This window comes from Haliotis rubra, unplaced genomic scaffold (genome assembly GCF_003918875.1).
Source record: "Haliotis rubra isolate DU_JTF1 unplaced genomic scaffold, ASM391887v1 Scf290, whole genome shotgun sequence".
In the NCBI taxonomy this organism is placed as follows: Eukaryota; Metazoa; Mollusca; class Gastropoda; order Lepetellida; family Haliotidae; genus Haliotis; species Haliotis rubra.
Window position 1 is genome coordinate 541,567 of NW_025766958.1, and position 27,162 is coordinate 568,728.

Here is a 27,162-nt window from a genome sequence, read left to right on the forward strand (position 1 = left end):
CAGCGGTCACTCATGTTGGGAAAGCTTCATTGGACGTGGTCTGGTTTGTATTCTCTGTAGACACAACAGTGGTTGGGGGGATGACTGTGTTCCTTTGTGTGTTGTGCAGGTTCCTTCAGGCTTAGGCCTAGACTAATGCTTAGTCCCTGAATATATATAATTTTGAGAGTAGCAAATATACCGATTTAAATTGAAAAGGAACCCCAGCGAGTTGGGAGATTCAGGACCTAGACTTGATACATTTAGGTCGCATTGTATTGCTGCAAGTTTAAAAGGAATTTGCCTTGTCAGAGTTACTCATATGAATCTATTCAGTGATAGCCGTTATTTAGTAAATGGTTATGGCAGTTGACTTGGTGGAAACTGGTTTAAATAGTGGTGATATGGGAGTTATAGTTTTCAAAAGATATATTTTAATGGTTATTTATTGGTTTTAGCAGTGGCCTATATTAGCTGTGATATATATAGCAATCACTTTTCAGGGAATATTTATTGCCAACATAATGGGTCTAATATGGTTGAAAGTGGCATAAAATTTACCCACCTACTCATTCAGTCGAGAAAAAATGCAAAAATCTCTTTCTTGAACCTAAAGTGAAACTTGTCCTTCACTTTGTCATGCCAGTGGAACTGTCTTCCCCATGAATGCTTTGCTTCTCCAAACTGTTCCACCTTTAGATCTACTCAAAATCTTTCTCTTGTATCAGATTTTTTATCTTTCTTCCCTGGCTGCACTTTGAGCATGATACTGAGCATAGAAAATTGCAATACAAATTGACTAGCATTATTTTTATTAATTGGTATGTTGTAGAAGGATATGAAAACATTCTTGTCTCTCAAATTGCTTCCATTATGTTTTGTTTTGTTATTAACGCGATTCCTTTTCAACAGATTTTCGCCGATTGTACAAAAATATGTAAACTGATATTGCAAACCGTTGAAAGGACAAAAACTGATCATCGATTGCTTTTTAAGACCGATGATGAATCTTGAAATTTGAACCAATTGCTGACAAGCAGTGAGCCATGCATCTCTTCTTATTATCTTCATCCTTGCCAGTGCTATTTTCATCATAACCATTATTCTCTCAGTGCGATCTGATTGTCTGTTTTTTGCCAATAATAATGCATTCAAAATCGAAATTTAATTTTGATCTGCTTGACATATCTGTTGAAGACAAAAAGTAGGTCAAAGTGATTAAGCTCTGACCTGTCAGTCATCGGTCATGTGATTGACACATTCTAAGTCAGGTGATGAACAGTTAGACTGCATGGATCTCCTGTTATAAAACACTCAGCTGATTGTTATCCGTTATTTAATCATATTCACAAAGATTCACAATGCTCCTCATTTAAGTTCATTATACTTCAAGGAAATGTGTGAGCTGAGCTCAGAGGAAAAAACAAACAATGACCCACATTCAAGGTGATCACATGTGTACAGCATGCACATTGTAAATGTGATCACAGGCCATACAGGGGTATGATATCACACACACTGAAGGTCATTCACAGTAGGAGGCAACACTTTTATTATAAAGTTTTCAGTTTGTTTCTGACCAACTGGAGCTTCAATAGTTTAAATGTTTAATTTTAATTTGACCAATATCTGTCTTAGACATGTTTGATGGATTAGAAAACATTGAGTGACAACTGTAAAAACCAATTTGAAGTAATTATTAATAGTAATCATTAATTATTTACATCATCAATTTTGAATAATTCTCTTGATACAGTAAATATGTTATTCTGTCTCACAATCCCTGAACCACATTATTTTCCCTACTGCCTAGCCATTTCTGGTGTCCCCCGCCGTGATATTGCTGGAATATTGCTAAAAGCGGCGTAAAACCATACTCACTCACTCACTCACTACTGCCTAGCCCTCCCTGCAATGCTACAGCCCTAAATGAAGACCCGTGAAGATCCGGGGTAGAATAGGTCTTCAGCAACCCATGCTTGCCACAAAAGGTGACTATGCTTGTCGTAAGAGGCGACTAACGGGATCAGGTGGTCAGGCTCGCTGACTTGGTTGACACATGTCATCAGCTCCCAATTGCACAGATCGATGCCCATGCTGTTGATCACTGGATTGTCTGGTCCAGACTCCATTATTTACAGACCGCCGCCATATAGCTGGAATATTGCTGAGTGCGGCGTAAAACTAAACTCACTCACTCACTCACCGTAAATGAAGCAAGTCTAGATTTCCCCACCTCCCAACTCACTGGGGCTCCTTTTCAGTTTATATGGGTTTATTTGTTACTATCAAAATTATACATATTCAGGGTCTAAGCGTTAGTCTATAAATGTGTGTGGGTTACTATATATACATAGTAAACACTGTAATAATCCATAATTACTTCTTTTAAACATATCAGCGTTGGCTCGTCACGCTGAAGACCCGGGTTCGAATCCCCACAGGGGCACAATGTGTGAAGCCCATTTCTGGTGTCCCCCGCCTTGATGTAGCTGGAATATTGCTAAAAGCGGCGTAAAACCAAACTCAGTCAGTCAGTCAGTCTTTTAAACATATCAGCCCATACACATTTATTGATCATTGCATTTTTACCTACCAAAAATTTGTTAAAATATAAAGTGTGACCTTATATGTTACTCCAATATGTTACTGTGTTATCAATTCACATTCAAGGTTTTGTGGATTACAGGTCATAAAGCTGAAAGTTTGGGTTTAACTACATTAAACAATAAACTAGCTGTTTGCATTTATAGTGTTCATTCTGTGGAACTAATCTGTTTGAATCAAGGCGAATGTGTGTGACCATTCTCTGATCATCTGGAAACTATTACATCAAACCTGATGAATAGCAACTTCATATGGGATAACAATAAAAAGTATTATTATTTTGGAAAACAGCTTAGAAGCTATTTATGAGCTATTTATGAGAGAGCTATGAGATTTTTGCTTTCAGAACACAACAAATACAATACGAATTGAATATGACAATATCCATTTGGAAGATTTGGGTTCGAATCCCCACATGGGCACAATGTGTGAAGCCCATTTCTGGTGTCCCCCGCCTTGATGTTGCTGGAATATTGCTAAAAGCGGCGTTAAAACCAAACTCAGTCAGTCTTTTGTTTCATCTTTTCATGATGATAATGAGATAACAACACATAACAAGGTATACCAAAACTCCATTTAGGAAACATGAGCAAAATGGTCGGTCACAAATCTGTGTGGCAGGTTAATCAGCAAACATTTCCATGAATGTGAAACATGACAGCAGTGAGTGGCAATGGCTTCCAACATGCACAGCCCTGACCACAACACACAAGGGTTAAGTGATGTGTAAATACAGACTGCTTTGATAATGTGGTCATCTAATGATCAGATTCACCAGGCTTGTTGATATTAGACAATTGCCCAATTACTGTGTAGTTTGGCCTACAACTATGATGGCTTCTGTAGACTACACAGTTTGTGGTCTGGAGTACAAGGTCATACGGAAGCCATATTGTTTCTGTGGATGTCATGGGAGATAATTGCTGGTTGTGGTCCATTTATCAGGAATCTGGTTGTCAAAACATTTTGTTATTGCTAAAATTTCTTGAGTCATGTGATTATTTTTGTTTTACTGAATTTTTCACTCAATACATCAAAGATAATGTAAATCATAAAGCTGAAAGTTTGGGTTTAACTACATTAAACAATAAACTAGCTGTTTGCATTTATAGTGTTCATTCTGTGGAACTAATCTGTTTGAATCAAGGCTTAATGTGTGTGACCATTCTCTGATCATTTGGAAACTATTACATCAAACCTGATGAATAGCAACTTCATATGGGATAACAATAAAAAGTATTATTATTTTGGAAAACAGCTTAGCCATTTATGAGAGCTGAGATTTATACAAAGGCGTCATTAGAGTCTGTTTGGTTGAGAGATTATTGTTTTATGCAGCTTTTGCAAACACAACAACATACAATACTTACATATTGACAATATTGAAGATTTGGGTTCTATAATCCCCCACATGGGCACAATGTGTGAAGCCCATTTCTGGTGTCCCCTCACTTGATGTTGCTGGAATATTGCTAAAAGCGGCGTTAAAACCAAACTCAGTCAGTCTTTTGTTTCATCTTTTCATGATGATAATGAGATAACGACCCATAACAAGGTATACCAAAACTCCATTTAGGAAACATGAGCAAAATGGTCAGTCACAAATCTGTGTGGCAGGTTAATCAGCAAACATTTCCATGAATGTGAAACATGACAGCAGTGAGTGGCTTGGCTTCCAACAGGCACAGCCCTGACCACCACAACACACGAGGGTTAAGTGATGTGTAAATACAGACTGCTTTGATAATGTGGTCATCTAATGATCAGATTCACCAGGCTTGTTGATATTAGACAATTGCCCAATTACTGTGTAGTTTGGCCTACAACTATGATGGCTTCTGTAGACTACACAGTTTGTGGTCTGGAGTACAAGGTCATACGGAAGCCATATTGTTTCTGTGGATGTCATGGGAGATAATTGCTGGTTGTGGTCCATTTATCAGGAATCTGGTTGTCAAAACATTTTGTTATTGCTAAAATTTCTTGAGTCATGTGATTATTTTTTGTTTTACTGAATTTTTCACTCAATACATCAAAAGATAATGTAAAATATCGGTTGATTTGAGGTAATTTAGTGACATTAATTTAAATTGAATGAAAGTGCAAACAAATAATTATTCATAAAAGCTGAAAAGAACAAAATGTTTTTTGTAGTTGAAGCCTCCAGGTATTATGTATATTTCAAAGCCATAAAGTTCATGCAATTAAAGTATACCAAGTTTCACACTGAGTAGAGTAATCTGTCTCTCAGACCCTAGAAAATACATTACACAGGATGTGCAATGGTTATAACAAGGCTTTTTTCTATAATTTGAGGGTATTTCTGAACAACTTTGGTAGAAGTGTTGCAAAAACATCAAATTTAATTTGTCATATCTTATCAACTGGTTATCAGTGATTCATTTTAATGACAGCCCAACTGAACCAGATATTTAATCATTGTCACTGGAGAGAATATTGTGATAAATAAGGGCTCTAAATTTCTCCTGAGACTGTCTTAATAAGACAAGAGACAAGAAAAGTTTTGACATGAGTTTGAACTTGTGTTGAACCTAGATTGATTGTTCATCATAAACTTGCCATGTCTAGGATTCTCATGTAATGGAGGGGGCGGCATGGTAGCCTAGTGGTTGAAGGGTTTGCTCATCACGCCGAAGACCCGGGTTTGATTCCCACACATGGGCACAATGTGTGAAGCCCATTTCTGTTGTCCCCACCGTGATATTGCTGGAATATTGCTAAAAGCGGTGTAAAACCCAACTCACTGACTCACTGATGTAATTTCTTCAAGCCTGCAATGGCTCAAACTGTAATGTGAAACAGGAACTTGTTACTCAGAGCAAAAGTAAATGGAAGACTTCGACGGCTTCTCCTGTATTTACACAGAGAGGATAATATTGTGAGTTTAAGCTTAGTAATGTTGACTCTTCTAGACATTTCAAGCTTTTTTTTTGAAACAATTTGAAACATTTGAAGAATTTCCTAACAAGTAGAGTCAACAGGATTATTTCATCTGTGAAGAAAGGTAATGAGGCTGTCTCTGGGTTTTTTAGGCCTTGAGTTTGTTTCCAGTCATGAGTTTGTATAGATGGCATGTTCAAATAACGGCAACAGTTATTGGCTGACTGATACGCGATGATTGGCCTCTATTTCAATCTCCCCCCATGTTGTCATGCCTCCTGTTTGCTCTTTTCTTTCTGTTATATTTGTTCATGACATTCTCTCGTCATGTTTCTCCGCTTCTGTAAGCAGTTAAAAATGGCTTAAGATAATAAATAAATTTGTTTTGTCAGTTGTGAAATTTCCCATTGAGCGTTTTAATACTGATGGACATATGTGAAGAAGCATTTTGTCATTTATTGTATTTATGTTGCCTATGGTTTTACATGTAAATTTCATTAATGACAAGATCGGGAGCCACATTGGTAAGGTCTCTGAACTACCGTATATTACCGTCTATAAGCCGAATTTTCAGTCTGTAGAAGGAGGTCATCTTATCCATGGGTTACGCTTTCGTCAAATTTTTTTCCAGGGGTAAGAAAACAACATCGTATCACTTCGCATGAACAAACAACGGAAGACGACTTTGTCAGTAGAGACGTCAATTTGCAATTAAACATCACTAGACAAGATTATTTACCTTTTAAGTTCTAAGTTGTTTTTGCTGGGCATTGTATTATTTGCAGGGATTAAGATTACCGTGTGTATCTGAGCCGGAAATAGCAATCAGCTGTGCACATGTTTCCCGGCGATCAAGTTCAAACATGCACAATAATATAACGGGACGAATTCTGACGCAGTCATCAGTAAAATATAATACAGAATACTATTATTTAACCCAAAGAAATATATCCTAGCATTGTGTAATTTTAATTACAGTGTTTTTTTTGCTCTATAAATTAATTAAGATTAAGATTACCGTGTGTATTTGAGCCGAAAATAGCAATCAGCAGCGAACAAGTTCAAACATGCACAATAATATAACGGGATGAATTCTGACGCAGTCATCAGTAAAATATAATACAGAGTACTATTATTTAACCCAAAGAAATATAACCTAGCATTGTGTAATTTTAATTACAGTTTTTATGTAAAATATATATAATCAACACTAAGGTTATACGGACCCTCATGAACGTGGTAAGCAGAAGTTGTACGCACATGGAATGGGGTAAAATACGGAAGCCATTTAAATTCACACATTTTTACCGATGTTACATTAAACTAGCAGTCAATGGAAAACGAGGCGGTAATCAGTTCGTGTTTGTAATTGTGTAATGATTTTCGTGGCTGACTAGACTATTTGAAGACAGTTCATGAATAATATGTATGCAGTATTCTTTCATATTTTCAGCCTGTTAGCATGGTTAGGAACCAATGGTCATGTGTTTGTACTGATCCATGCCTAGATTGCCGGGGCTGGAACATTGACCACAGAAGATGAAATGATGCCAATTTCTGAGCATTATGGATCCCTAGCTGTATATTTCTAAGATGTGGCCTTGTTGCCATCTCATTTCAATAGTCTTCCCAACAGTGTGAAGCCCTGTGTGATCTGATGAATAAACAGACTCTGATCTGCTGAATAAGAAGAGAGCACTGAGCTGCTGAATGAGGTCAGCCTTGTATAGCTGAGATAATGCTGATTCAGTTATAAGCATTATACCCTCACTCACTGAAAGATGTGATGACTTCTGCTGTTAGATGGTCATAAAGATGGCCATGCTTTTGAAATGAAGACTGTGCCCAAAACCCTTGCGTCTGCTGCCCCTAACTTGACCCTTTTCAGAAGATGTTCCCAGATATTGGCTGTTTTAAGCTAATGTTATTGCAGCAGAAGAAAATATGTTTGTTTTAGACTAGAAACTTATTTGTTGCCAAAGTATCAGACTGTCACATTGCTGTTCCTGTTGAGAAAGTGTATAGCGTCTAGCATTTCACTGCTTTCACCAGAGACCCATGATGACTCCATGTCACAAAGATTATCAGTACCTCATGGTAACATTAACTGACTAGACTAATGTTTAGTGTCTGAATATATATATATAATATTGATGGAAACAAATAATTCCTTTTCAATTGAAAAGGAACCCTAGTGGGATTGGAGATTCAGAACCTGTAGAAATCTAGAATGGCTTCATTTAGGGCTTTAGCATTGCAGGAAGGGCTGCAATGGGAAAGTCATGCGGTTCAGGGACTGAGCTCACCAAAATAAGACTGGAGTTATTGTAATGAGCTGGCATTGAGCTGTGAAACTTGTGTTTTTTGGTCAAGATGTCAACCAATGATTAAACTGACCCAGATTTTTCATTCATTACAGAGGTTGGTGATAGAGTTGAACTTTTGTTAGAGCTGTGAAGACATCTTCATTGGCTCACCCACTTTCCACCACTATCAGCATAAATACTAAAGCTGGTACTCCTGACCCTGGTTCATGAACAATGCTTTAAGTAGTAATTTGTGCTCTGAGCAGGAGCCGATGCTATAAGTTAAATCCAACATGTCCACATCTCATTTCAGACAAGAGTTATATAATATTTTGATTTTTTAGAGTAATTACATCTTGTCGAGGGAAATACAGGGTTTTATCAGTCCAGAGTAAGGTTGTATTCCCCGAGCCGGAGGTACGACGGACTGATAAAACCCTGTATTTCCCTCGACATGATGTGATAACGCATTTATCTAGCCGAATGTTTTTACTAAATCAAAAGAAAACAATACGCATCAATTTATTCTCAGTTGTTGTGGCAAAACTTTTTCCTTGCTGCCATGTTGACACCAGCTGATCGATGCAGCGCACGTTACTAAAGGCTTGGGGATGCATGCTTTTCTCACTTCGCGTCACCGAGGCGTGGCGGGTAATATGACTTTTGTACTCCCTGTTCGCGGATTGTGACGGGTGTACATGGTATTTTATCAGACTCAGTTGAACCAATCAAAACTCGACATTCTTACATGATGCTGGATAATGAGTGATGACAGGTTGTCCATTCTAATGTCCACTAGTCTCTGGACATCAGAGCTAATGGTATCTGTATGCTGATGTTAAAGGTGCCAGATCTGCCCAGACTAGGGTACAGTCTGAAGAACATGACCATAGTGTGACAGGTAGTCAGGTATTATCAATGCCATAAAGTTCACCCAATTAGAGTAGAAAAGTCTGCTTCCCAGACTGTTCATATACCGGTATGTAAAAAGGGATTCCAACTCAAGACAAGAATGATTGGGCAAGTCCATAAAGTCTTGAAATTAGCATCATTCTGGCATGCCATTCGGATTTTGTTGTTCTATCTTGAAATAAGATAACTCTGTTATTGGGACAAAATGTCAAGATACCTCTTACAACAGGGACTTCGCTGCAGATAATGGCATTAGTGACTTTTGACAGGACATTTTCGCAAATCTAAACCAAATTTGGAAATGTCCGTTGTAATTTAAAAAAAGTCTCTTCCAAATTTATTATGACTGAGTCAGTGTCGTACAAAATTAACTGAACTTAGATCTCCACAGGGTCCACCACATTACAAAGATGTTGCAACGAACAATTTACGCAGTCTTATTCTGTGGTTTAGTACTGGCTCAGTTAATAAATATTGTTATTACGAACCCTCTTCTTCCTTGCTTATTATTGTTGTTTGTGTCCTTTGATTGGTCCAACTGAATCCTACAAGTAAATATTGCTGTAGATCCAGGTGACCCATGTGTGAGCCTGACTTCCTGGTTGTGTGTGGATCGTTGTGTTGCTGTGACTTGTGTCAGTGCTCAGAATAGCGCTGCGGTGGTGGTATGAATACATAGCGGTCTGTATATAATTAAGTTTGGAGTTATAATTTTCTGTTTCACAAAATGCTAATAACAAACTGTGCCACAATAAGAATTTTCACTACCACGAGCTGATGTGTTGTTTTGTTGTTGGACGCTGCCCATGGTGATATTCCAGCTGCATGATGGTGGTCTCCAGACAATCCAGTCATTTTCATCATGAGCATCAATACGATGTGATACGATGATATGCATCAACCAAGACAGTGAGGCTGGCCACCTGATCCCATTACTTGCCTCTTATTTCAAGCATTGGTTGCAGGAAACCAGTTCTAACACAGATCTGATACAGAGTAACCAGTGTTAACTCACAATATTTGGGGCGTGGTGGGTTAGCCTAGCGGTCAAAGTGTTTGCTTGTCATGCCGGAGACCCGGGTTTGATTCCCCACATGGGTACAATGTGTGAAGCCCATTTCTGGTGGTCTGGCATTAGAAATGTTAATTGCAATATCTGACTGTTATTAAATGTCCTGACACAAATGACTGACTTCAAGCATGCTTTATTTGGTTTAACAAATAAAATTATATAGCAGCACCCACATAAGCACTAACGATTATCCTACTGCTTAGGGGCGATGGGGTAGCTTAGTGGTTAAAGCGTTCGCTCATCATGCTGAAAGCCTAGGTTCAATTCCCCACATGGGTACAATGTGTGCAACCCATTTCTAGTGTCCCCCCGCCGTGATATTGCTGGAATATTGCTGAAAGTGGCGTAAAACCATACTCAGTCAGTCCTACTGCTTACCTCCTTTACTTTGACAGGGTCACTTTGCCCTTTGAAGTATACTACAGAACATTTGCTAAGGATCAATACTACAGAACATTTGCTAAAGATAAAAATAGTTATCTGTAGTCAAGGGTTTGATCCTTAGCAATGTTTTGTTGTATATTTTGGCCCATTAAGGTTATCTATCTTTGCTCTAACAACCACTTGTCAGAACATGTTTAACATAATTTATAACATAGGCCGTTTCCCCCGTTATATGAACCTACACCAGTTCAACAGGGATAGCTTGCTGGCTTGACATATGTGTTCCTGTAAATGTGCTATGTCCTTTTGTATGAACTGTATCCTGACCTGCTGCTGGTGGTGACAGTCACCCTTGTCACTCCAGCCACCAGAGGGAGTTGTCAGGAGTCGGTGGTGCATGTCAACACGCCTGACTGATTGTTTATACAACACAGGCTTCAGTCACATGACTACTCGGAATAGCTTGGTCCAAATCACGACACCAGCAATATGTCTATCCTCAGCTTGGTGTTATAAATATATACCTGTCTCCATCCTGCTACCTATATCGTGGTGTGAGTTCAACAGTGGCGTGAGTTCAAACAGACCGGTAGGCCAGGTTGGCCTCAGTCACGTTTCTAGAGCTTGTGTCGGAGAGCATGAGGAAACAAGGGGAGGGAAGTGATTGTCTGCCGTCGTGCTGTTAGCAAGCCAGTGAGTCGGAGATACAGTCGACAGACACCACAGTTGTGGATTAAACAGTGGATGGGTTACTAGCTCACTGTCACGCAGTGTGTGGGTCCTCTATGTCCCACAACATGCCAAGAGATATCGGGGATACTGTTCTGTGCACGGGGGAGAAGATTATCACCATTGCAGAGTGAGTAGTTTGTTGACAGACATCACAAATGTTCGTCTTCATGTTTTCTATTGATTGACCTACCTGTGCTGGATTGTGGGAAGAAGAAAAGTATTGATTCAGTGAAAGTGTTTTGGGACGTATGGATATTGGTTTATTTTTATAAACGTCTTCCCTGACCCCTCCAGGTAACTAACTGTGTCCTTTATGTCTACCCAGGTCTGCTTGACATGAACAACTACCGGGTTCATGGGTGTCAGTCAAAACATTTTCATCCTTTAACATTGTTGTAACTCGAAATCAGAATTTTCATTTAGTTGTTTAACTTTCGAGGTAAGATATTAGCCTTAGAGTACCTTTAATTTCCACCCCAAATTTATGTTTTCTGCACCCATAAAGGATTATTGTGTTACATAATGTATATGGGGCAGGTATAACTTGAAATCCATAGAATTTTCATTTACCTGTTTAAGATATTAGCCTTAGATTACCTTTAATTTTCACCCCAACTTCATGTTTTCTGCGCCCATAAAGGATTATTGTTACACAATGTATATGGGGCAGGTATAACTTGAAATCCATAGAATTTTCATTAAGCTGTTTAACTTTCAAGGTAAGATTAGCCTTTGATTCATGTTTTTCTACACCCGTGAAGGATTATGGTATTACATTATGTATATGGGGCAGGTGTAAGTGGTGATCTGTATGTATGTGTGACATGACAACTTACTGTACACACCACCCAGATATTGATATGCTATGTTTCTGTCAACCTCCACCACACACCAAGAGCAGAGACATTTGAAACCTGAATGACAGAATTTTCTGTTGTATGACAGCTGTCTTCTTAACATTAACACTGTAGCTTATGTCAAAATTTGAAATCTAAATTACCCAGTGAACGGCAGCAAATTTCAGAAGAATTTCCCCCACACTCCACCAAGCCCAGGTGATAACTTGTGTATCAGAAACAGATGTTGGATGTCAGTGTTTCTATTGTTATCACCTGTTGGCTTCAGGTAGCTGTAAGCAGGTCCTTTAAGGTGATCAGGTAGTTAACATGGGGAAACAAAGACTCACCTGGATCCAGTCACCCGTGGAACAATAAGCCCTGCTCGCACGTCTGTAACAGACTTTATGATAAGCGTTGCATGTTAGTGGGAGACTGTGTAGAGTGGCTGAGTTCAGCTTGAGGCAGTAAGACATGGGCTCTTTGGTGGACAATTCAGGATATTCTTAGTGATCAGTGTCTATCAAATCCAAAGTTCGGGTGAAGTTTGGTTCCTTATTCCACATTTCAAAATTAGAAATGTTTTAAGCGAGGGATTTTAAATCAGTTATTTTTTTATCCTTGTAAGGAAACTGTTGAATGCTTATGTCAGTCTATGTTGAAGGAAACTGTTGAATGCTTATGTCAGTCTATGTTGAAGGAAACTGTTGAATGCTTATGTCAGTCTATGTTGAAGGAAACTGTTGAATGCTTATGTCAGTCTATGTTGAAGGAAACTGTTGAATGCTTATGTCAGTCTATGTTGAAGGAAACTGTTGAATGCTTATGTCAGTGAATGCTTATGTCAGTCTATGTTGAAGGAAACTGTTGAATGTTGAAGGAAACTGTTGAATGCTTATGTCAGTCTATGTTGAAGGAAACTGTTGAATGTTGATCTATGTTGAAGGAAACTGTTGAATGGAAACTGTTGAATGCTTATGTCAGTCTATGTTGAAGGAAACTGTTGAATGCTTATGTCAGTCTATGTTGAAGGAAACTGTTGAATGCTTATGTCAGTCTATGTTGAAGGAAACTGTTGAATGCTTATGTCAGTCTATGTTGAAGGAAACTGTTGAATGCTTATGTCAATCTATGTTGAAGGAAACTGTTGAATGCTTATGTCAGTCTATGTTGAAGGAAACTGTTGAATGCTTATGTCAGTCTATGTTGAACTGTTGATGCTTATGTCAGTCTATGTTGAAGGAAACTGTTGAATGCTTATGTCAGTCTATGTTGAAGGAAGGAAACTGTTGAATGCTTATGTCAGTCTATGTTGAAGGAAACTGTTGAAATGTCAGTCTATGTTGAAGGAAACTGTTGTCTTATGTCAGTCTATGTTGAAGGAAACTGTTGAATGCTTATGTCAGTCTGAAGGAAACTGTTGAATGCTTATGTCAGTCTATGTTGAAGGAAACTGTTGAATGCTTATGTCAGTCTATGTTGAAGGAAACTGTTGATGCTTATGCTTATGTCAGTCTATGTTATGAATGCTTATGTCAATCTATGTTGAAGGAAACTGTTGAATGCTTATGTCAGTCAATCTATGTTGAAGGAAACTGTTGAATGTCTATGTTTATGTCAGTCTATGTTGAAGGAAACTGTTGAATGCTTATGTCTATGTTCTGTTATGTTGAAGGAAACTGTTGTCAGTCTATGTTGAAGGAAACTGTTGAATGCTTATGTCAGTCTATGTTGAAGGAAACTGTTGAATGCTTATGTCAGTCTATGTTGAAGGAAACTGTTGAATGCTTATGTCAGTCTATGTTGAAGGAAACTGTTGAATGCTTATGTCAGTCTATGTTGAAGGAAACTGTTGAATGCTTAATGCTCTATGTGAAGGAAACTGTTGAATGCTTATGTCAGTCTATGTTGAAGGAAACTGTTGAATGCTTATGTCAGTCTATGTTGAAGGAAACTGTTGAATGCTTATGTCAGTCTATGTTGAAGGAAACTGTTTGCTTATGTCAGTCTATGTTGAAGGAAACTGTTGAATGCTTATGTCAATCTATGTTGAAGGAAACTGTTACCTACTGAAAGTTTGGTGATATCATCCAGGAAATTATTGGTGTTATACATGAGTCATCTGTTCAGAATTGCTTGATGGAGAAGTAATAGATATGTGTGTATAACTGTGAAAGGGATATTTCCGTTAAAAGCTTTCCGCATCAATTATAAATGTAAATAGTTTCTTTGTTTGAAATTTCCCATTAAGAATAGTGAGGTTGACTTTTAGTGTGCCTTGACAGAAGCTCCTCATTTTGAATGTTTCCTTTGTGATGATCACACAGATGTTGTTGGATGGTGCTGTGCTGGAAAATGTGATTTACATCCTAAATACCACTGACATCGATATGTATTTATGAATTGACACTCATCTGCCAGCAGAAGCATGTGTGCGATCTTTCCGCATCAATAAACCCCAACAACGTCTTGACTGGAGATGGGCTGATATTTTGTGTAGTACCTATCGACCAAGGCTCACATAGTGAGTGGGACTGTCTTTGCTTCAAGCTGTCGCCACGCTGCTTAGGATAACTGTATGATGACAATATTCCTTCCTTTATACCGCTACGGAGCTGTGGAGTCTACGGGATGTGGCTGGTGATTCAGACCACAGCTCGATCCAGGTTTCATATGTGATGGGAATATGAAAGTTATGGAATATTACAGTGGGCAGCACACAGTTGTAATGAATGGCCACGTGGAGAGTTCAGAAACCGATCTTCTTATTCATCATGTGCAAGTAATTCCTGTAAGGCTTAGCAAGTGAGTAATGGAATCTTGTTTGTTTTTCATGTTCGACTGTGAACACTCTGTGGGTCAGTCAAGGTGTCCGTCGTTAGAAATGTCTTCCTGTTTAAACATTGAAGAGAGGTGATGATTTACTTATGTTTATGAAGCACCTGCCACTTCGGACATACTTTTCTTCTGAGTAACTCATAATTGACCTGGATTATAACCTGATTGATTACAGAGGTAAAACCCTCAGGCTGGATCTTCAGATGTGATTGAATGTTTTCCCACTGAATGTAGATGCTCTGTGATGTGACAGCTATCAAACACTGTACAGTTATGTAAATGTAATTTTATAAATTATAAAATATTTGTTTGTCCCTGTTATTCTCATTTGTTAAAATTTCATGAATTTAGAAAGTGAATTTTTCTAACCAAATTTTTAAAATTTTCAAGATAATCACAGAAGCTTGTTTTCAATTTACTGCAATAGTCTGTCCAAAATTCCCGGAAATTGTTGGGATGAACACATGTCAACTTACATCCGATTCCATTATTATAAACTCTACTATCTACCCATGTGGTCGTTAGCGGCAGAACACCATAGGTCTGTTAACCTTTATACAGGCATGTTTTCATATGTCAGAACTGTTGATGGAGATTGGGGCTTATGACAACTGTGATGAGGATGCTAGGAGCTTCCTGTCGCACTGATGATCTGTTAGGTTGATGTACATGGTAGAGGAAATGTCACCAGCCTACTGCACTTTACTCACATAGGCAGTGTACCCAGATGAATATGTCCATGGTTTATGACTGATAGACTGTCGCTTAGTCTCTGAATGTATATAATTTTGATAGAAATAAATTATTCTTTTTAGATAGAAAAGGAGCCCAGAGAGCTTGGAAAACCTGAGGAATTTTAGACTTGCTTCGTTTTGGGTGGTAGGGAAAATAATTTGGTTCAGGGACTGTGAGACCAACATGTACCTATTTCTATTATTGTTGCCTGTCAGCTGATATTTGATATCTGTAATTTCAGTATTTGGAATAAGTAGTATTGTTATGGGAGAATATGTTGATGTTGGTGACAGATGTTATTAGTCATCGGCAAGCTATCTTAGGCTCAAGTTGTGTAGAAGGGCTACTTTCTCAGTGACTGTCTATCAATGGTCTCCCATGCTGTATTCTTATATTCAACATGGTAAACTCATACAACAGCTGCGCCATATCCTATTATCATTATTATCATTTTTACCCTGTGACAGGGTTAGAATTGTTCTACAGTAACCCATGCTTCCTGTTACAGGTGGTAACAGGATCTGATGGTCAGGCTCGCTGACTTCGTTAATGCATGTTATTGAATCCCAGTTGCATAGAACGAGGCTCATGGTGTCAAATCACTTGCCTGCCTGGTCCAGAATCGATATATTTACACACCGCCATCATATGACTTGAATATTGCTGAGTGAAGCGTTAAGCAACAACATTTGTCATTATTAGTTGTTACTGTAGTAGTATCATTACTGAAGATTCCGTTCCCTAACAAGGCTTTACCATCCCACAAGACAATATCCAGTTTCATTAACCTAATGTCCAGGTGGTAAGAGACTTCCTCGTTAGCACAGGTAGACATGCATACTCATCTATCACACCTGACAGGTGAACTATCGTGTGAGGCATACATCACAAACCTACAGAGGCAGATAAGAATAGGGCTACAATCTATGACATGGTGCAAATACCACATTATCAATTTGGTTACCTGCCACAGGGCAATTTTCACTGGTTTTATCCGTCCATGAACGAACAGACCCTGGCCTTTAGGCATTGTCAAGCTTTCAGAAACTGTTGAAATATTTGCCATGAAAACATAGTTGAGCCTTGACAATGGTTAGACACAGGGTTGGTGGTTTGACATTTCTCACAGTCTTTTCTTTGAAATAAAATGTCAGAGAAGCTGTCTTGCAGAGTTCTGACCTGCGGAGTATTCCAGGTTTTTTGGGCAAGGTGCTTTATGACATCGAATGGGTTCTTTGTTTCAGGGTCTGCTTTATGTGGATCTGACATCTTAGTGTCCCAAACACCTTCAAAGCAAAAACAGACTTTCAGTTAATTGTTTGGAGATTACCAGCTCCTCTTTTCATGTTTAAACAACATTCATTAACTTTTCTTAGACTAACTGGCATGCATTGGGCCCATTTGATTGATGGCCACTGTTTTTTAGTTGTTGGTTTATTTGTTTATTGTAGCAGTGTTTTAAATATGCCAGATGTAACTATCGGTACAAGAAATTAGAAATGATAACTTGGATTTGTTAATTACAGCTATGAGAATTTTGCAAGGATCCACAGAATTCTGCGGATTTGATCGCTTTGGGGTCATTCTTGTGAAGAGTCTAAAGCTGCGGCCCCCAAGACCGCCCAGCTCATTTTCCTCTTTTTTCACTCATACTCATTCTCATCCCTGTAATTATAGTGATACTTGGGTTAGAACCAGTCCAAAAGTTTGGAACTAGTAATATTTGGATCAATTAATGTCTAACAGTATATCTTGGATGCTTCATAGGGGTTTTGGCTATAATTTCTGAAGTAGTTTCAACTCATTTTTTTGTATTTTGCCCAAGAAACCCATGCAAGCAGTTCAGTATATAGCCATCAGTGAGGCCTCAGTATATAACTGTCAGTGAGGCTATGTTATGTGTGACACACTGACGTGGATATTTAATCATGCTATGAACCACAACCTGCTGAGATTGTAGATTTGAGGATTTCAGTGTGTGGAAGTACAGCTCACATTTACCTGGCAGCTGTGTAAAACAATGTTCACTGGAAGATGAACTTGTGAAATGTAATACCTGTGAGTCAGCAGCACACCTAGCATAACCTGTATTAGTGGTCTGTGATGAAGTGAGGGAAGATAACCCATCCCCTGGGACCTGCCCCTTAATCTGACATTACGATCTGGGATCCACCCTGCCTACACACACTGACACATCTACTCACCTCCCACACTCCTTAGGCCAAGTCACCTAACCTCTGGTATGGAATTAGACTAACGCTGAGTCTCTGAATATATAATTTTGACAGTAACAAATAAACACATTTAAATTGAAAAGGAGCCCCAGTGAGATGGAAACCTGAGGAAATCTAGCATTGCTTCATTTAGGGGCTCGTCAAGCCGAAGACCCGGGTTCGATTCCCCACATGGGCACAATGTGTGAAGCCCATTTCTGGTGTCCCCCGCCGTGATATTGCTGGAATATTGCTAAAAGCGGCGTAAAACTAAACTCAGTGAGTCAGTCATTTAGGGCTATAGCATTGCAGGGAGGGCTAGGTAGTAGGGAAAATAATGTGGTTCAGGGTGTCTGTGTACCCCTGTCTACTGGACTGTCATGCTGACCCTCACAGGCACACATCTCCCACCCTATTACCTGGGAAGATCCAGGTTAGATATGGTCTTAGCTACCCATGCTTGTCTTAGATGGGATGGGGTGGTGAGGCACACCAGTATGGTTGTTATCAGGTCCATTTCCATGCTCATGATGTCAATCACTACATTGTCTGATTTATTTACACAACACAATAACAACAAACCAACAAATACTTCTGTTGTGGTATTGCAGCTTCTCTGGACCCCATGTCGACTGGAGAGAGACACTTGTACACCTTGGTAGTTCTCACCTGTAATTTGTAGATATATTCCACATATGATTCTATCCTATCTATTCAGACATATCAGATTACCACTGCATTTCAATCAGCATGTAACAAAGGCTGACTAGAGACTTCTTATACTCAGATCAGCAAATTTGCTGATGAAGCATAAGGCAGTATTCACTCCCTAACTGAATGAAGATTCTGCTTCAAAAGTACAAAGAAATACACAGGTGGAAAATCAATCTGCAACTCAACTGTGCTGGTTAACATTGAGTGTGGAATGTATGTTAATGTTTGGCTCAGTGAAAACCACTCCCTGTGAGACACCCTGCCTAGCTGCAACATGACTACCTGTGCTGTGTCGACTCAGGTATGTTGATTACAGCTGCAGGTGTTGGTGGCGCTCACACCTCATTGATCCCGTCAAAGGCCTTCCTTGCCGATGCTGTTTTTTGTGAAGCCCTTTTCCATCTGCACATTCTGCTGCATTTTAGTCATCCCAAATGAGTTGAAATTTGATGGCTTCTGTATTCAGACTTGATAGATTTCATGAGTAGTGTATTAGTGTTATGCCTTTTCTCCCCTAACCAAGAGGCGGTGGGGTAACCTAGTGGTTAATTCAACGTTCGCTCAACAGGCTGAAGACCCGGGTTCGATTCCCCACATGGGTACAATGTGATGTTGCCATGATATTGCTGGAATATTGTTAAAAGTGGCGTGAAACCTCACTCACACACTCACTCATTCACTCAGAGTTCAAGTGGGTTACCATAATTGAGGTCTGCTGTCTTACAAAGGCTACAGTTATAAGCTGGAACAAAAGAAGCAATGCCTGAAGTAGATGCAGTCTGAAACTATAATGTGTGCTGTCATTAATCTTCATTGATTGAATGTCTTGTCAAAGTCCAGGAACAGCGAATCAGTCCCTCAACATTCTGTGCATACTGACTGATCTGCGAGCAGGACATTGGTGACATATCTCATTTGTATTACACCATTAGCTAAGGGTTGTAGCACCGACACACGTTCATGGCCTGTTCTTATCATCTGATAGAGGACGTTACTGTCAAAGTGTAAGTAGAAATCTGGGAAGGTTTTACACATTTCATAAAGGAAAGGTTGCATAATTATGCTATCAACATCACTTGAAGAAACTATGAATAAGTTACTGATGACATATGCCATTATAAAGACTTGTGACTTATTGTGCTAATCTTATGGACTTGTGACTTGTAAAGCTTAGCATCATAAGGACTAGTGACTTGTTATACACGCAATTAGGATCATTGACTTAAAAAGCTTATCATAGGGACTGGTGACTTATTATATACGTTATAAGGACTTGTGACTGGTAAGGCTTAGCATCACAAGGACTAGTAACCTATTCACATAATAAGGACTCTTAATTTATAAAGCTTATCATAAGGACTAGTGACTTATTATACACAAAATAGACCCATGAAGGTCTGGGTTAGAATATTGATCTTCAGTAACCCATGCTTGTCGTAAGAGGCAACTACGCGATCAGGTAGTCAGGCTCGCTGACTTGGTTGACACATGTCATCGGTTCCCAATTGTGCAGATCGATGCTCATGCTGTTGATCACTGGATTGTCTGGTCCAGACACGATTATTTACAGACCGCCGCCATATAGCTGGAATATTGCTGAGTGCGGCGCAAAACTAAACTCACTCACTATACACAAAATAACGACTTGTGTCTTGTAAAGCTTATCATCATAAGGACTGCTGATTTATGCACATAATAAGGAATGGCTGCTTATCATATACTTCAGTATATTTAGGACCAGTGATGTAAACTCAAGAACCAGTGCATGAGAGTACATCAAAGGGACATAACTGCATTGAGGCCAACTGGTCCCTTCCAACCAAGCAGACCCCCCTTGTTGATGCGAACTGTTACTGTCTGAAAGGGAAGTTGTGTATTCCAGCAGATACTAGGCTTCCTGATACCACTACTGTGATAGTGTCTCACTGTCCAGTTATATAAACCTACTTGAGTTACTTTTGTTTACCAGCTTAAAGGTCAGATACTTCTCCTTGCTGGAGGTTGATGGACGTGCTGTAGTCTGGAACCATTGATCATGTGTTGGTCTCTGAGATGTAGAGGTGACTAGAGGAGGCGTTGCAGTTATTGCAGTCGTATTGCAGTAGTTGCAACAGTATTGTAGTAGGTTGATCGTTGATTTCCTTTCAGATAAAGAATGGCCAAATGTGCTATGTGGTTCACGATCTGAAACTTTATATCTTAATAAGAAATTATGTTTTTGGTAAAAGAATGTCTTTGCTCCATGTTGCGAATATCCAGTCTTGATCTTGACATTGTGACTTAAGCTGTATCATGTGAAAGCCAAATCTCTGTCTTTTCAATTTTGATTGAAATACTTCCTGCAAAGATACCAGTACTAAGATTGGTTGGTTGGTTGGTTGGTTGTTTAATGCCACATTCAGCAATATTCCAGCTATATGGCGGTGGTCTGTAAATAATCGAGTCTGGATCAGACAATCCAGTGATCAACAGCATGAGCATTGATCTGTGCAATAGGGATACGATGACATGTGTGAACTAAGTCAGCGAGCCAGACCACCCGATCCCATTAGTCGCCTCTTTCAACTTGGAGCAAGCAGACAAAGTGATGTTTATACGACTTGAATCCATTTCACTTTGATCGTTAGTTGAACTAAAGGAAAGTAACTATTTGATTGATGCCATAGTTCAGTTTCAACTGAATTACTGTAATCCAGGAGCAACCATAAGCTGGTGATTTTTCCAACCACAAGGAAAACATGATGCAGCTTGCCGTTCATGAAATAGTTTGTTGTAAATGAAAATGAATTATTGGAAGACCCACCACTGACTGCCAAACATTGGCCCAGTGCATGGAGGCTTTGCACTATGGTATCTGGGTTACAATGTGTCCTGTATACACTGGGCAAGGTTGCATGTATGGCAGCAGCTGGGCAATACAAGGCCATAATCCCCTTACATAGTACTTAGCGTTGGAGTCAAGTGCTGTTTAATGTTATATTGACCAACTGCAGACCTTTGGCTGTTATGCTTGACATTTTGGCAATAGCTAATTTCCTCCATGTGTCTTTGATTACGTTCATTGGAGTTTTTAACTATTACTATTAATTACTGATCATTTGTCTTACTTATGATTCACGTATGTTAAGTGAGAACTATGAGATATATTTATATGTTCGGGGTTAAATTAACATCCTGATATGTTCAACCTAAACTTACCAAAACTTTACGGAGTTGTCTTTCTTTGATTGAGTTATCTCCCCTTTGAGAGAATGCAATGACATGTTATATTCCTTTTGACAATTCCTTTCCAAATCCTTATGTTGTTATTTGGTGGTCACTTGATATGGTTGGATCTCTTTAAGTCTGATTTCATCTTGGGTGTCCCCTCTTTAATGATTATGACTTGTTTTACAGCAAATTAATGGTTTTACTGTGGCAAGATCATGCACTTTGTTAATCTTAAAATGCCAACATCAAATACTTATTTGATAATGGATTTGATTTGCACCTTTGAAAATGCTCAGTATTGACTACCAAGAGGGTGACCAATATTATATATTCTTGCAATAAAACCTTTGTTGCCTGTGTTATCATTGAGGTTTGTTCAGGGGCACTTGCTATTCCATCTCATGTACAGTCCATTTGAGACAAAATGATACCGATGAATTGCAATCTAACACAAAAACAAATAGATATAAAAGAATCAAACCAACACGGACTGCAATAAAAACAACAGACCAACTCTAGAAAAAATGCATAATTTTTGTCACAAAAATAAAAAGTTGTTTAAGTAACTGTCATCATTTATTTGTGCATTTTCCCAGTTTGTTTCAAGGGCGTTGGCAACTAAAGGAACAGCGCGAAAAGCGAGATGCACGTGCGTTAACAGGTTCTCAACAAAACAATTTTGAGCTGGCGAGATGACGCACCCCAGCTGCACAGGCAGTGCGCTGTATGAACTTAGTTATTGCATACTTGGGTCATCCCCTGTCATTTTTATCCTTGAAGAAATCATAGACATTGTAAATTATAGACTTTCATTTTCTCTCACTTTGTCAATCAGCAGTAATTACACGTCCCTGACGTCACTAATGCACATGCATCTCGCTTTTTCTCGCTGTTCCTTTAGTTGCCACTGTGCCCTTGTAACAAACTGGGAAAACGCACAAATAAATGATGACAGTTTCTTAAACAACTTTTTTATTTTTGTGACAAAAATTATGCAATTTTTTTCTAGAGTTGGTCTGTTGTTTTTATTGCAGTCAGCGTTGGTTTGTTTTTGGTTTTTATGTCTATTTGTTTTTGTGTTAGATTGCAATTCATCGGTATCATTTTGTCTCAAACGGACTATAACCTGACTGGACCAATATATTTCTTCTATATTTACAAAGAAGCTTAAAGAAGTACCCCCTAAGGCCTCATGAACATAGTTGTATTCTTTTCCTTCGTCAGGTTTAAGTAAGCTGACTTCTTATGATGTTATTTTCCTGAAAAACTGTTCTCACTTACAATGTTATCTTGTTTATTAGTCGAAGGGCAGCCCAATGGTTACAGGTGTTTTCTCATCTCAACATGACCTAGGTTTTGTTCCCAGTCATTAGTATTTCTGGTTGTGGTACCCTTGAAGATCTGAGTTAGAATTGATCTTCAGCATCCAATGCTTGTCGTGAAAGGCGACGAACTTGAACGGGTGGTCAGGCTTGCTGACTTGGTTGACACATGCCAACCTGTCCCAACTGTGTTGATCGATGCTCATGCTATTGGTCACTGGATTGTGTGGTCCAGACTTGTTTATTTACAGACCGCCGCCATATAGCTAGAATGTTGCTGAGTGCGGCATTAAACAATAAAACCAAAAATAAACAACACATTCTTGTTGTCGTGTTGCTGACAATTTTTGAAAATACTGCTAAGCCCTACACTCTCATCACACATTTAAGCCCTCTCGCCACTGTAAGCCTCAGTGCCGTTACTGATGCACTCACCCTCACTTTAATCAACCAATACAACAAAGTTCGTGCTCTTCACTAAATCACTCTGATTTTCTTCAGCTAAGTACAGCAAAGTTTTCCATCCTTGATCGATTCCCAGTAACCGCATCAATCAGAAAATAAAAGCATTGCTTCACAGTTTTGTAGCTCACTTGATCCCTGAATCTGTCTCGTCTTTGTTCATGTGTGTGTTTCTGATATTTCAGTTGTTCATTGATGGGGATCAGTTTTTAACCCGAAGTGAGATTTAGTGCATAGTTCTATCTTGCCAATCACTTGACTTAAACAGGTTGAGGCTGACGATCTTTTCCCTTCTCTGCTAAATGCGATAGACTTCTTTATTTAATGCTCATTGGGTATTCACCGATGTATTTTGTGTTCAAGCTTGCAGTTTTTAGGATTCGGTTGGTTGGAATCTTTGCTCAAGTGCAAACAGATTTTAATTGGTTTTGAAATTATCAGCAACTCAACAAATAGACGTCGTCAGTTCATATTCTGGCATACTGATGTAAATTACATTTGGAGAAGTTTGCTAACCGTTTAAGGAATGGGTTTGAGATTTAAAATTGATTTGGTGATGAAAAAATATCTTCCCCTCATGGCATTGGAAATGACAGTGATGAATTCCAAAACATTTTAGGATTTAATTCAACATGAATATTTTACTGTCAGTTATTTTCTAGCACATGAATATTCATCTTTGAGGAAATTACATTTGCTTTGTTTTTGGAAACAGAAGAATGAGTTTCTCCTCGAGTCTTGACAGCTGCACACAGTTAGATGTCATGTTAGATGACCTCTTGTTGTTCTGTTTGTAACGGCTTGTGACAGCTTCATGAGAACTGGCACAAACTGTCTTTGTTGAAAATTAAAAGAAACAGATATTAAAAGTCTTGTGATGGGTATAATTGGGGCTACATTTGGAGTGATGTGTCTGTGCTTTCATGAACTGTGTTGGTTTGACATACTATGGGATATTTTATGTCTGGTCACTTAGTGATTGGTTTAAGGTCAGTTTCATACAATGTTGTCGGAAACTTGTTGCGGGTGGTGGTTTGTTTTCATTTTGTGATATATCTTGGAATCTTCAGTGTTATGTTTCTGTGTGGGTGGTTGAATAGGGTGAGTCGGAGATTGGTTGGAAAGGGTGAGTGGGTAGTTGGTAGAATTGGTGGGTGGATGGGTGGTTAGATAGGGGGAGTGATTGGATGGTTGGTTGAATAGGGTGAGTCGGAGATTGGTTGGAAAGGGTGAGTGGGTAGTTGGATGAATTGGTGGGTGGTTAGATAGGGAGAGTGATTGGATGGTTGGTTGAATAGGGTGAGTCGGAGATTGGTTGGAAAGGGTGAGTGGGTAGTTGGATGAATTGGTGGGTGCATGGGTGGTTAGATAGGGGGAGTGATTGGATGGTTGGTTGAATAGGGTGAGTCGGAGATTGGTTGGAAAGGGTGAGTGGGTAGTTGGATGAATTGGTGGGTGGATGGGTGGTTAGATAGGGGGAGTGAGTGTGTGGTTGGTTGGATAGGATGAGTCGGAGATTGGTTGGAAAGGGTGAGTGGGTAGTTGGATGAATTGGTGGGTGGATGGGTGGTTAGATAGGGGAGTGATTGGGTGGGTGGTTGAATAGGATGAGTTGGAGGTTGGTTGGAAAGGGTGAATGGGTAGGTTGATGAATTGGTGGGTGGATGGGTGGTTAGATAGGGGGAGTGAGTGTGTGGTTGGTTGGATAGGGTGGGTGAGTGGATGGTTGGATAGGAGTTAGATGGTGTTTAGGTAGGGTGAGTGGTTGGGTTGATAGGGTGAGTGAGTTGATATTGTGAGTGGGCAGGTGGATGGATAGGGTGAGTGGGTGGTTGGATAGGGTTAGCTGGTGTTTTGGTAGGGTCAGTGGGTGGATAGGGTGAGTGAGTAGAGAGGGTGGGTGGATGGATGGTAAGTCAGAGGGCAGGTCGATGTGTGCATTCAGGATGTGTGCTGAACTCTTATACCCTGAATTGAAGTGGTTGCATAATATCAACATAATTTGATGAAGCTGTTTCAATTATTCCTTCCATCCACACCAACATTTTCAATTTTCCTTTTTTCCCTCCTCCTCCTCAGCCTCTTGCAGATTAACCAGGAACAGCTTTAAATAGAATGGAACTGAAGTGGTCAGACGTTATTAAGAATTCAGTATCTAAGCACCAAGAATAGGAGAATCTGTATATAAGACATCCATAGCCCATAGCCCACAGCTTTAGCCAGAGTATTTATGAAAATGTAGCTGCTATTTCCAGTGCTGTGTACTTAATCTAAGTAGGCTTCCTGCTGTAAGTAGGTCTGACCTCAGCCCTACAGGTCAGCCAGTCATGTAGGCAAATCTCTCCTTGGTGACTGGTGGAGAAAGGATGACTGTTGTAATCCCACAATCAGTATTCCCTTTAGTGTCTTGCGAAACAACATCATTGACACACTTATAATTTTAGACCTACTGTGACAAAGGACATGAGAAATTTGATTCTCGGGATCAATGTTGAAGGAGGGATGTCCCAGAGAAAACGCAGTTGATAATGTGAAGTTAGAATCATTATTGAAACATCAGTGATGTTGATCAATAATATAAAGATGTGATAACAATAGTGAGTGAGTGAGTGAGTGAGTTGACTCTGTGCTGTTGGGATAGTATGTCAGTCTTATCTGGTGTATCAGCTTACTCATGTAGACTGGCCATTGAGTGACTTACAGGCCTTAGTGAATCAGCTTACTCATGTAGACTGGCCATTGAGTGACTTACAGGCCTTAGTGAGTCTCAAGTCTAGATGTGATAACAGTGAGTGAGTGAGTTGGGCTCTGTGCTGTTTTGATAGTATAACAGTCTCATCAAAGTGTGTCAACTTAATTTTGGAGCTTTTTGAGTGGGATTTTAGAAGTTGAGAAATACAATGTTGACAAACTTTATGAATATCAAAACATTGTACTCACGAAATAAATGTTTGTCAATTTCATCAGTTCTGGGGATTGATCAATAGGTGACATAGACACAGGCCTCAGTGACCCAGGTCTGGATGTGGACCACGCAGGTGAGTCCACATGTTATTGGTATGATGCTAACAGACCTTAATGATCATATATATGATGACCCGGGATTACACCATTAACAGATTCATGTGTGGATGTAACACAAGGGAACAGCAGGTATAACTAAGCCCACTCTCACCTTGTATGTTTAACTGAAATATTTCCATCTTTGACATATATAAGCTGTAACCTTGATGGTTTTCCTTACAGTGTAGGCTGTACAGCTTCATATCAGTGACAGATTGTCTTACATTATGTCGTTACAACTCCCATGCATGACATTTCAAGTTCTGCAGTGATTACGAACTCATACCAGACATCCTTAAGGTCAGTCTGTCATGTAGGGAAATCTCTGGCGACTGGTGGAGAAAAGACAGCACTTTTTGTAACATGACATTTGACGTGTGTCCTTTTACTAATCCGGTAAAATCTGCATTGTCATCAACATGCTGATACCCTTATGAGTTGAATCGATACCTGTTTGTTGATGATGAAGACGCGTACATTCTTTATGACATCTTAAGTTGTTGTGGTCTTTTCAACTTGACGGGAAAGTGTGGATGGCTTATGTTCTCTAGTTAAGAAGATTAAGCGTATACAAGTTTGTAGATAGGATTTTGTGTCCACCACAGTGTAGGTCAGCATACATAGTGTAACACTAGCCAGGGTAGGTAATCAATCTGGGGGTAATAGTGGTGTGTGTCCTATGAATATAGATAAGGTGTTCAGGACTGATAACAGTGTGAAACTTAAGCCTAGACATTATCATAACAACAGCTATGGTTTCTACTGTGGGAAAACTTGACACAAGGGAAGAAACACCCTGAGGAGTTCACAAGAATATGTAAACATGGTTTTGTGTTGGACTGTTTCAGTAAATGGCCTTGAGGTATTGTGTGGGCA

The 27,162-nt window shown here is 39.3% G+C and overlaps 1 protein-coding gene across 3 annotated transcripts in view; it reads left to right on the forward strand.

The window, feature by feature from the left end:
• The window catches only part of LOC124281917 (TBC1 domain family member 12-like), an 87,736-nt gene that overhangs the window by 46,665 nt on the left and 13,909 nt on the right, over positions 1 to 27,162 (forward strand). Inside the window, exon 1 of one of the 3 annotated variants that reach the window (XM_046717926.1) lies at positions 10,586 to 11,020. The exons of 1 other annotated variant lie outside the window; for it this stretch is intronic. In XM_046717926.1, coding sequence (XP_046573882.1) covers positions 10,947 to 11,020 — 74 coding nt within the window. In that variant the 5' untranslated portion in view covers positions 10,586 to 10,946. Of the gene's footprint in view, positions 1 to 10,585; positions 11,021 to 14,103; positions 14,535 to 27,162 lie in introns of those variants that run through there. One more of the 3 variants, XM_046717925.1, reaches the window with a different exon arrangement.